The sequence below is a fragment of the Hevea brasiliensis genome, unplaced genomic scaffold, assembly GCF_030052815.1.
Source record: "Hevea brasiliensis isolate MT/VB/25A 57/8 unplaced genomic scaffold, ASM3005281v1 Scaf89, whole genome shotgun sequence".
Lineage (NCBI taxonomy): Eukaryota > Viridiplantae > Streptophyta > Magnoliopsida > Malpighiales > Euphorbiaceae > Hevea > Hevea brasiliensis.
This window is the reverse complement of record NW_026615309.1, coordinates 33,393-45,524: the sequence shown is the minus strand read 5'-3', so window position 1 is coordinate 45,524 and position 12,132 is coordinate 33,393. Positions and strand designations below refer to the sequence as shown.

Sequence of the window (12,132 nt, the reverse complement as noted above, 5' to 3'; positions counted from 1 at the left end):
AACTCACAAAATATTCTATTTGGGTAGCAACACAAAACTTTTGGGTCAGGTCACAAATCGAGTCCATGAAGACCTATCCAAATTTCAAGCCATATAACTAACAATATTGTTACTTAACTACATTTTCACAATTTATATCTTTGCTAATTTTCTACCGTATGGAACTTATGCACAAAATACTTCTTCAACTTCAGTAGGAGCCTAAACTTGAAATTGCCAAAACAAAAGTAATAGCACACATGTTTTCATAATTTCTAATGCATATGATTCATCATACTCAAATATTATTGATCAGACCTTCTCTTTTCTTCCTTTCCTCACTAAAATTTGAATGCCTTATTGGTTTGGATGGTTCTACCATTTGCTGGGATGTTCAGTTCAGATTTTGCTAGTATCATAATGGTGGGATTAAAGCGTGAATTGCCACTGACCATAAAACCTAATTTGAGAATTAGTGTTATGTTAAAAGCTCAAGGACTCATTCTCGTTTATTTTGGTCCTGTCCTTTAGAGGGTGAAACATTCAATGGTACTTGATGGAAAGACAACTGTTTTGGTTGAGACGTTATTCAGTAGAGTTTAAAGGGGAGAAGTGGAAAATTTTTCAACAATGTCTTCGTCTGGTCAGAGCCTAAATGGAAGAAATTCCCTGTTCTTTTGCATTCTTTTCTTCTCTTTATACCATATATATCTGGACATTCTCTACATGGCCCGCTCTTCTTGAATTTGAAAATGGGGAGCAGTTAAAAAAAGCCTACAGTGAAGCTGCTTGCTTTTTCTGAATCCATTGCTCTGAATTCATTTATTCCTATGTTTGCCAGGCCATTTGATTTGACTAAAGAAAAAATTTATTTTGGTGGAGAGATGATGCAGTTGCTGAATCCATTAATTGAATTATCTAGGTCCATCAAGATGAATTTATGCTGAATGTGAAACTTCAGCTTTTTACTCTTATTGCAAAGCAAGCAGCCTTCCATCAGCTGAGAACAGTTGAACAACTTGGGTACATTACTTACCTCACACGGAGGTATGTAAAATTATGTTTTCCGCAAACATTTCATTAAACTTCAGATACATATAATACAGTTGAACTTATCAAACTATGTAGGAACGATTATGGTATTCATGGAGTACAGTTTGTCGTTCAATCTACAGTAAAGGTATGCAGCAATTTTTTTTTTTTTTTGTGAATTTCGGCCGTAGTCTAAATTGATCTTGGTGAACTGGACAGGATCCGGGGTATATTGATTTGAGAGTCGAGGCATTCCTCAAGTTGTTTGAAAATAAAATTTATGAGATGACTGATGAGGAGTTCAAGGTGAGATCAGAGATAAGTAGTTAATGGCCTTTTTTTTTTTTCTGCATATTTATTTGGACTTCATCTTGAAGTACTTAATCATACTATCTGAACGCAGCAAAAATTCATTGAGAGATCAAATTATGACATAAAAAAAAAATGCATAGCCTAAACACAACATGATATAACCTAGTTTAAAGATAAATTAATTAATGACTAATTTGAGTTTACTTGAATATATTTTGATATAAATCCAAAATATTCATGACCATGGACGTGAACATGATCTTGAACCCACCTCTGCACAATATTAGGCAACAGTATTCATATGCTACTTGTATGAAGACAACTAAAAATTTCTCTTAATTGCTATGTTTACTGTGCAAGTAGTTACCATGTAGTAATAATTGTTTTGTAGGCTGCTGAATTAACAGTATCACAACCATTAAAGTATCTATCTTTAAGAGTCTCATGTTAGTAACCTAAATGATACTCGAGAAAATTAATGTTTGAAGTTGAAGTACTGGTTGTCCAATTCATTTTAACTGTTCTACAAACAGTCAGAAGTTCTTGTTGCTTGAAAATGAAGTGATTACTAGCTTGTCAATAAAACACTTCAGCATATTAGTTTGGTCATTGAATTCACTTGTCACAAGATAATTTGCATGTTGAGCAGAGTTTTGGCTATTAATTACAGTATCCTATACATAGCAACAGTGGTAATAACAATTAAGGCCCTGTTTGGCATTGAATTTCAGAGCCTGAAACTGCTTTTCTGAATAAAAGCATAATTTTAGATGCTGTTGAGAAAAGCAGTTTAGAAAAAACTGTTTTGTTATTTTAGTGTTTTTATGACTAAAACTGATCAAATTTAATTTTTAATTATTTTTTAATACTCTCTAACTAGTATATTTAAAAAAATAATTTTCTTAATAACAGTTTCAACAGTAATGCCAAACAGGCCCTAATTAATATCATTATTATTTGTTTATAATCTATTTGTTTTGAGACTTCATATTTCCAACTGGACTTTTTGGTTAGTCATCAGCAAAGTTTAGATTTTGAAAGGATTGCCCATTGCCACCTTTCATTGTAAAATAACTAATAAACTGGCTGTTGTGCAGAGCAATGTTAAGGCATTGATTGATATGAAACTTGAGAAGCACAAGAATTTATGGGAAGAATCTGGATTTTATTGGCATGAGATTGTTATTGGGACTTTCAAGTTTGACCGCAAAGAATGTGAGGTATGAGTATCATAATTGCTTTGAAACACTTCCATAATTCAAACAATTACAAATCTGTGGAACTTTTAGAAGCTGGTGGAGTACAACTCCCCAACCGATACACAATTAATCCCAAAATCCTAGAGCACGATGCAACTTTGCCCTTATGGATGACATTAATACAGGTTGCAGCACTAGAGGAGCTTACAAAACAAGAATTTATTGATTTTTTCAACGAATATATAAGAATTGGCGCCTCAAAAGAGGACATTGAGCATACGCGTTTATGGAAGCCTACATTCACTTGAGTACATGTCAGATAGAAGTGAGGAAGCTAAGCCGAACAAGGTTCAGATAGATGATATTTTTAGTTTCAGAAGATCACAACCTCTTTACAGTTCCTTCAAAGGATGTGCTGGTCGTACAAAGTTGTAAGTATTGAACCTGTTTTCCAACTTTTAAACTGAAAAAAAAAATGATGTATAAGCTTCTCCATTTCAAGTGAAGTGAAAATACTGACAAGAATATATCAGGAAAACAAGCATTAATTGAGGTGATTTTTTAAGTACTGGAATGATGGTTCCTGCTTAGGACACAATCATGAATCGCAATTCTGGATATGTAATAATTGCTTATTGTATTTGCTCTTGTTTCAGACTAATACATTTTTGCCTGAATGTTCATCAATCGGTCAGATAAGAGCTATATGGTAAAATTTAATGTAGAAGGTTGATTAGCCTAAGCTTCTTTTTTCTTTTTCTTTTTCTTTATTTTTATTTTATTTTATTTTATTTTTTTCCTCACTCTGCATTGAGAAGTCACCGTATAATTGAAGTATGCAGAAAGACTGCATGGGAGGATAGAAAATGATATTATTCTAATGTGTACATATAAAATAAAAATATCTGAAAAAAATTGTTAAACAGATTCGAATTTCTTAAATAAAAATGAATTGTTCTTATAAGCTATTTTTTTTACTAAACATTTCAACCACTTGTTAGTTATTATAAACATTTTAACTAAACATGTAATTGCTTAAAATTTTAAATTTATAAGTATAAATTAACTTATAAGCATTTTAACTAAACACATTTTTTTTTAACTAAAAGTTAATTTGACTACTTTTTACCAAACATTTTATCTACTTATCAGCTATTTATAAGCATTTTAACCAAATGTATAACAACAGATAAATCACAACCAACGGAATTCCTATTATATACGGGAACTCTATTGAAACCTAAGGTTTCGAGGATGGGTTTTGATATGGTAGTAAGAGTTTTGAGTTAACTGTTAGGAGGTTTGGTGTGTTCTAATAATAATAATAAAAAAAGTAGGAGCAAAAATGAATTGGGGATAAGACTTTTAGCTGCCAAAAGTCCCACTTTCGACTACTAAAAGTGCCTCCCAAGTCATGGATGTAAATAGATCAAGGCAAGCAAAACATAGAGCAAGGCTTACCAATTTTCCTTATTAAGGTATGGTTGAAACCCTAAATTTTTGCTCCCATTCCTTCTCCTTTTGGTTTGAATTTTGATCAAGTGAATGATTCTCTTGCTAGAGTTTAAGTGAAAGTTGGGAATCTAAGGAGAGGTTCATACAACCTTAGTATTTAAGAGTCTAATTTCAAACAGGTAAGCACCCTTTCTTATTCGTGTTAATTGACCTCTTCGTCATGTTTAATATTAAATTCTAATTTGCTTTGAGGGGTTTATGATGATTCTTTGACACTACTCTTTCTCATAGGTTGATGGGTGTAAGAAAGCAATGGGTATAGTGGAATTATGATTGCATGCGTGGTTTTAACATGAATTCTTGACTTTTGAATCTAAAATGATGTTTTTGTATAAATTGAAGTCCTTTTTTTCAACTTTAAAAGCTGATGTGTTTAAATGGGTTTTCATTAAAGTTGAGAAATATTTTTATTTCATACGGGTTCTGTTAATTTGTGCATGCATGTAGGATTTGTAAGTTCCTTTAAGTTTGTAATCTAATATTAATTGATTCCCAAGTGTTGATTTGGGTTTTTTTTTTTTTAAGCATTTGGAATGATTTTTCATTGTTTTGGTCATTTCATTGGAACTAGGAAATTCTTTGAGTTTTAATGAAATGTGCATGTTGTATTTTTTGGTCTTTTAAAGTGTTTAGACCCTACATATATGTGCCTTTCATGTTGATGTGAGTTTTAGAGGTTGGCAAGTGAAGTAATTAAGTCTTTGGTCTAATATGGTTCTGCAAAATTTAGGGAGTAGTTTTGGAATTCCCCAGTCCCACTTTCAGCTGCTATAGTTGCTTCTATGTCAAATGGCTTTTTGAAGTTTTAAACTTCAACGGTCGTAATCCTAGGTTTTAACAACTACAGTAGTTTCTGCCTACCTTACTTCTCTTTTGATTTTGAGGGCTCTGGAACATGCTTTCATATGTGAGAATGCTTTTAGAATTAGAGGTAAGATATAAGATATAAGTTTAAACTTCTAAAGGTCTAGAGAACTCATTAGGGTCATCTTTTGTAAGGTCAAACTTGAGGGACCTAAGGAACCACAACTGAGTAGTACGTTTTGGTGTGTGATATGTGATATGTTCATGCATGATATGAGTCTTGTAAGTCTAGGTAAGGCCTAGTTATGCCCCTAGTACACTCAGAAGAAGTCCTGAGGAGCATCTTTATGAGGTGGGCATGTTGGCATATGATATGTGATAAGAGGAAGTCCCGATGAACATCTTTATGAGTTGGACACTTTTATTTTGGGAAGTCATTGATGACAAGTCTATCTTATGTGAATTGATTGTGTTATGAAAACTCATATGCTTTCCACATCTTATGTGTATGAACTTAATGATAATAATTATGACATAAAAGCTTTCCTACGCTTACCCTTTCCCATAACCCAAGATGAAGAGCAACAAAACTAGAGATGGTAGCAGAAAGATTAGTAAACTGCAGAGAGATTAGCAAACTGCAAAGAATTAGCAAACTAATTTTGTATGTTCAATGATCATATTGTTGGACATGTAAATTTAAAAGTTTAGTTTACTATACTTGGCTTTAGAATGTTAGTGGGATATGTAATATGTATGATTTGATTATGCTCATGCTTTAAAAGGCCTCTTAAGCACTTTTTATGATGTATGTTGTTTAAGAATGGATGTGTTATGGAAAAGCTCGAATTTAGAGCTGTGTTTAATGAAATGTTTTTATGATATGAAATGAATGCTAAAATATAGTACTCCTAGAGAATGCTTTTTCATAAATAACAAGAAAGATGATGAGTTAACAGTTTCCAAGCTTGCTACAGGTATTAGCAGTCTTATGCTAACCCATTCCCTAGTGCTGCTAATGACTCCTTGGTTGGGTCGTTACAAAGATGATATTAGAGCACTAGGTTAGATGATCAGATCTAGATGCTAAGAGATACTAGAGTTATGGAAAATATGTCCATTAGGATTAGTCCGATATGTTATGATGTGTTTATGTCTCATGTTGCATTTCATGACGTGTTATGACATGTTTTCTTTGAGTTCGTATATCTCACATGAACTTTATGTATACAAAACACTTCCTGTTTGCTTTCAAGATGACCTACAAGATTCACTAGTGTCTCACTTGAAAATGAGAGTATTGGATCACTACCCTTTATCTCCACTACTAGGAGAAGAGCAAGTAGAAGTGATAGAGGAGAATCCTTAAGAGACACTCAACGATTTTTTGAGATTAGTTGGGAGATGTCAAGAGCACCTAGAATGTCAGCAGATGCTAGAAGGAATTCTAATAACTCTCAACAGCAGTATGAGAACCCTGGGCTTGTCAGCATGTGTGAAAAAGGAGGAGAAGATGAGATTGAAGGAGAAAGAGAGGAATCAAAATTTATGTCTCCACCTCCCCAATGAACTATTTAGTTTTGGTAATATGTATGATAGAATTTACAAGTAGAATGAAAACAAGAAGTCTGATTTATTTATTAAGGAATAAAAACTTTCCTATAAGACAATTGATGGTAGTGGAGTAATTTCTTTACCATAATATTAGTTTCCTCCATACCAACTATAGCTTGAACTTTTCATTGGTTCTGCCTTTTTAATATATTAATGAACAAGGAAGCTGACCATATCTTGATTAAAAAGCAAGAACAAATTCTATTTACTTGAAATATTTTTTCTTGTTACGACTTATCAATTTGCTTTTCTTAATTTGCGTTCAACTCGTCATTTGTTTGTAATTTTGGAGGGTACATTCTCTTGTTTTCTTGATCAAGAATCTAGGCATGAGCACAATAACTAGTTTTAATCATTCTCATTTTGGGGTTTTGTAGGAAGGGAATGTTTACACCAATATATGTCTTCCTGATCCGAAAGCCTCTATTATAGGCCAAAATCTAACACTGTAACAAAAGATTTAAGGATTTTTTTTGTTCTATCACTACATTTCTTTTTTATGGAAATTGTGATAGTTGGAAAATAAATAAATTATTCAAAAAGCACCAATTAATATCTAGTCACCATGAATGTGTAACTTCTGTCCAAGGTAAAATAAATATGTATTGCATGAATTTGAGAAATATTCCTTAACCCGGTGGTTTATGTCTCCTTCGACTTCCAATAGCACTATGATATTATTAAGAAGACAAATTGAACATAAAAGGCCAAATGTTTGCGTAATTTTACAAGTTTATCTAAATATTCCAATTTTGAATTAAGTACCCAATCTTTTACATTGAGTGTAATTATAGCCAAAATTTAAAATCAAATTCTGAAATTGGGGTTAATTGGACATTAAAGCTCAAAAGTTTGCAGTAATTTGCAATTACAACCAAACGTTTTAATTTTGGATCTCAAATCTTAACATTTGAGAATTATAACTAAGGCCCAAAATTGATTTAGAGAAATTTAAATTTTATCCACTAAGTTTACAAGTATGATAACAAATGTCCTAAACATATACAAATGGATTTGGGTAATAAAATTTAAAGTTTAGGGTGTTTGGTTACCATAATATAAGTTTAGTGGATAAAATTTAAATTTCTCTAAATCGATTTTAGATTTTGGCAATAATTGTACATAATTTCAAGGGTAAGAATTTAAGGATCCAAAATTAGAATGTTTGGTTATAATTATAAATTACTACAAACTTTTGATCTTTTACCGCTAATTGCAAATTTGATTTTAAATTTATGCTATGATTACATCAATATAAAAAATTGAGACGCCTAATCTAAAATTAAAATGTTTGAATAAATGTATAAAATTAGCCTTTTATATTTATTAAGAAACATAAAATAAATCATCTGAATAAAAAAAGAAGTTGAAGATGTAACATTCAAAACTTTAAAATCTGAAAGATATATGGGTCAAAACAGAGCTACATATGCATCGTCTACCTCAATTTAAAAATAAAAAAATTGTAAAAATTTGTATGTAATATGGTGAAATGAATATCTTAATCTTGTTTTTCAGAGGGAATCAAATCTTGATTAAACTTTTTTTTCCATCCATATGTTATAATAAATCAAAGGTAATTTCCTCTTAACTTGATTTCTTCATATAATAACTATGATTCTAATTTGAATATCTCATCATGAACAGTCAATTTCCCCAAAGGTACCCTTTTGTGCCTCCATGTAACGCTTTAACGAAAAGATCCATAACCTATCCCACTTTTTTCTATTTTAAAATGCCTTTAATCTTGGCAACTTTTGGTATAAATGAAATCCGTAAACAAGTAGATTCATGATATGTTTGTACGAATACAAATTTACTAAAATTTCAAAATTTTAAATTAATAAGATTATAAATTTCAATTATAAAATGAAGTTCTTATAATTAATACATAAGATATTAGATGTGATAACTTATTTTTAAATGATTTCTTGTTATTCAATTAATTATTTGTAAATAAGATGAATTCTATAGTTATTTAATTCAACATTCTCAAAAAAAATATTTATTGAATATAAATATAATGTGAAATATTATTTTATAGAAATATTTTGAATCTCATTATTAATCATTTTTACTTTTATGGTTGGTTAATTAATAACTCAATAATATATATATGGAAGGAGCACTTCATAATTTAAAATTCAAAAATTTAATTATATATTAATAACTATACTATTTTATAAAGATTCAGCCATTGCGATGCATTATCATAAATGAGAGGTTGATTTTTTTTTTTTTTTAAATTACTTTTATGTATATATGATTTTATATAAACTTTTGTGTATATCATTGATTTATTTGTGTTGTTGAAAATTTTTTGTTATTATTTTGTTTTGATGCTTGTTTGAAATTGGTGATTGAGTTAAGAACTGAAGAAAAATGGAGATTTGAGAGAATCGAATATTTGAAACAAATCGAATTGAATTATTTTAGTTTGATTTGATCAATTTCCTATGCAGTTCAGATTGGTTCAATTTTAATTTTTAATAAAAATTTTATTTTTAATTCGATTTGGTTTGATTCAAAATTGAACCAATTGTTTGCACATTGGCTCAATTTTATCCTATTGAATTTTCAAATATTATGCTCTTGAAATTGGATTTATTTTTGATATGTAATAAGATGATAGTTTTCATGAATTTAAAGGGCTTAGTGATCTATACAAACAAATTAGTTAAAACAAAAGGGTATATTGTGTATCTACATGTTTATTTATCTTTGAAGCTTGCACTTGTTTTTCCGTCGCTACTGCAACTATGGAATGGGCATTTCAGCAATGAGCTTTATCAAATAAAAATTGCCAATTGCATATGTGATCAATTGATAAATAATCATTTAATTATTTATATAGAAATATGTATTTATTCATTGAATACAATTGATAGAATATTTATTATTATATTTTATTATAATTTTTTTATATGTTGAAAAAAAAAATTTAAGATCCACCACCGAATTTACATTAAATAAGATGATGTTTACAAATGCTATATCGAATTACATGTATTTTGACTTGGCCAATTCTATTCTATAAAATTCGATTCAAGACAAAAAGAATCTGCATTCAATGTTTAATGGAAACAAAACGATCAACAACCACCTTATACATATATCGAAATGGATTAAGAGTCGGTTTAGTTTAATTGTTGGATGTTACTAATAGCTAATTTATACTAAAGGTTTAGTAAAATTTTATCTAAATGCTATATTTGATATGCAAAATGACAAAAAATGTATATATCACATATTAAAATAAATATATAATTATTATTTTATCATATCATATTATTATTTTATTATTCAAATAAATATATAATTTTTATTTATTATATCATACTTATTTTATTTTTAAAATAAAAAAAATTAGATAATATAAGAGAACATGAGGACTTGTAGTAAATTATCTACTTAAATCCTAATACGGGACTTAAGTATTTTTAATTAAAATAAAAATATAAAAATAATATTTTTAAATTTCAAATAATTAATTAAAAATTATAATTATAATTTTTATTATAATAATTAAAATAATTATAATAACTAAAATAATAATTAAAATAATCTTAATAATTAAAATAATTAATTAAAATACAAAATAAAATAATTATAACAATAATTAAAATATAAAACTATAATTTTTATATTTTTCATTTAAAAAATTAAAATTAAATATTATAATTATAATTAATTATACTTAACTAGAATAAAACACAGTAAAATTATAATTTTCAGTTGTTTTCATAAAATATCAAATAAGTTTATTCTAATTTTATAGTTTATATATGCAAATAAAACATCTTTTATTTCATTTTGATTTTACAATGAATCAAATATAAATAAAAATTTATTATTTCGTTTCCGATTTCAATATTATTCTGATTTCGATATGTGAATCAAATGGACCCAAATTTTGACTTCATCAACCTCAAGTTCTAAATTTAATTTTAATAATTTAATGCTTCAATATTTAACATTTTTAATAACGATAATATCGAGATTAAAATTAATAATGTCAAAGTATTAAAAAAAAAAAAAAAAAAGCCTCTCCTTCCTTGGTTGTATATGAGCCATTGCAGCAAGACACGTTTGAAATAATGCCGTATGTTTTGGTATAGCCAAGAAAATAATAATAATAATAATAATAATAATAATGATGATACTAAATTATTATTTAGTTTTTAAATTTTAATCAAAGTAATTATTTTATTCCTATATTTTAAAAAATATATTATCTAATATTTATATTTTACTTTCGTTAAATTTTTTAGTATTTTCATCAATTTTTTCACTAGTCAATACTGATCAATATAATATCTAATTCATCTATTTTAGTAAAATTAATTAGTTAGTCTTATATTTTAAAAGAAACACTTTTATTAATTCTTGATTTTATTAACTATTTAATTATATAATTATTTTTTTATATATAAGCTATCATAATACTTTTTTTCTTATTTTTTTCTTATTTTCTTTTATTTATCTCTTTTATTTTTTTCTCCTTCACATCTACACTCTTCTTTTTCTCGTTCTCTTTATACTTTCATTTGTTAATAAAAACGATATAAACTCTATCCGCAAAAAAAATTAATTAATTTTTAAAAATTTTTAAATAATTAAGAAAAATTATTTTTAAATAGAAAAGACACAAAAATAATATTAAATAAATTATAAATTTAGAGTTAGTCTCCGCATAACAAAATTTATATTTTTATTGAATAATATATTTTTAAAAATATTATATTTTTAAAATATATAAATTAATTAAATAATTTTATTAAAATAAAAAAATTAAATAATATTATTTTTAAATAAAAAATTAACTAATTAATTTTTTTAAAATGAAAAATAAATAATATAAATGATAAAAATTTAACATAAAAATTAAATAATATAATAAAAATAAAATATAAAAATTAAATAATAATTTTTATAGTAATTATCCCTTATAATAAACGCCATCAGAAATTGTCTTCATGGTCAAAGTCGCTGCCTCATGCGGACAAAAAAAAATATATATATAATAATAATAAAGGTAGACGAACCAAACTCTGTTCTACGTCATAGCTGAGCTTTTGCTTCGTATCTTCACAATAATACACCACAGCGAAGGCTTACGTTTACTCTGTTTTTCTCCTTCTCTCTCTCCAAACCTCTCTCTTCTCCGCTCTCTGAAAAACAAATTGTAGGGACCAGAATGGCGACGGAGGTGGAGGTGGAGGTGGAGATAGTGAAACCGCATACTGACAAGAGAGAGTATAGGAGGATCGTTCTTAAGAACTCTCTTGAAGTGCTCCTCATCAGCGATCCCGATACCGATAAGGCAAATTCATCATCAGCCTCTCATATACGGATTAATTGTTTTCTTTTATCTTTTATATTTGGTAGTTCAATCGATGATAACACCTCTCTCTCTCTCTCTCTCTCTCTAGTTCAGAGCGCTGCTTCCATGAATGTTGGTGTAGGCTACTCCAGCGACCCCGTCGGCCTCGAAGGACTCGCCCACTTTCTCGGTATTCTTCAATCTTCCTTTTTCCGTCCACACCATTAAAAAATGGAAATTGCTACGCCTACCGTGCATGGTTGGTATATTAAATGAATATTAATATTAAAATTTATATTAAATTTTAAATAAAAAAAAGTTAAATGAATATTAAATTAAATATTAATATTAAAA

At 28.2% G+C, this 12,132-nt stretch overlaps 2 protein-coding genes across 2 annotated transcripts in view; both read left to right on the top strand.

The window, feature by feature from the left end:
- The first annotated feature begins 874 nt into the window (after positions 1 to 874).
- Positions 875 to 3,142, top strand: LOC110660408 (insulin-degrading enzyme-like 1, peroxisomal). The gene is made up of 5 exons (XM_058142898.1): positions 875 to 1,026; positions 1,108 to 1,159; positions 1,231 to 1,317; positions 2,421 to 2,543; positions 2,708 to 3,142. Exons 1-5 carry the CDS (start codon positions 920 to 922, stop codon positions 2,828 to 2,830), a joined length of 492 nt encoding a protein of 163 aa, XP_057998881.1. The 5' UTR covers positions 875 to 919; the 3' UTR covers positions 2,831 to 3,142.
- Positions 3,143 to 11,521: 8,379 nt separating this feature from the next.
- LOC110660413 (insulin-degrading enzyme-like 1, peroxisomal) overlaps positions 11,522 to 12,132 on the top strand; it is a 32,061-nt gene continuing 31,450 nt past the window's right edge. Inside the window, exons 1-2 of the mRNA XM_058142899.1 lie at positions 11,522 to 11,778; positions 11,893 to 11,968. Of these exons, the coding sequence (XP_057998882.1) occupies positions 11,653 to 11,778; positions 11,893 to 11,968 (202 nt within the window). The 5' untranslated portion in view covers positions 11,522 to 11,652. The remainder of the gene's footprint in view (positions 11,779 to 11,892; positions 11,969 to 12,132) is intronic.

Bases quoted from the DNA above. Each gene is read 5' to 3' on its own strand.
- LOC110660408 (XM_058142898.1), top strand. From the start codon at position 920: ATGCTGAATGTGAAACTTCAGCTTTTTACTCTTATTGCAAAGCAAGCA. The intron at 1,027-1,107 runs GTATGTAAAATT...CAAACTATGTAG, and splicing joins ATTACTTACCTCACACGGAG to GAACGATTATGGTATTCATG. The intron at 1,318-2,420 runs GTGAGATCAGAG...GCTGTTGTGCAG, and splicing joins TGACTGATGAGGAGTTCAAG to AGCAATGTTAAGGCATTGAT.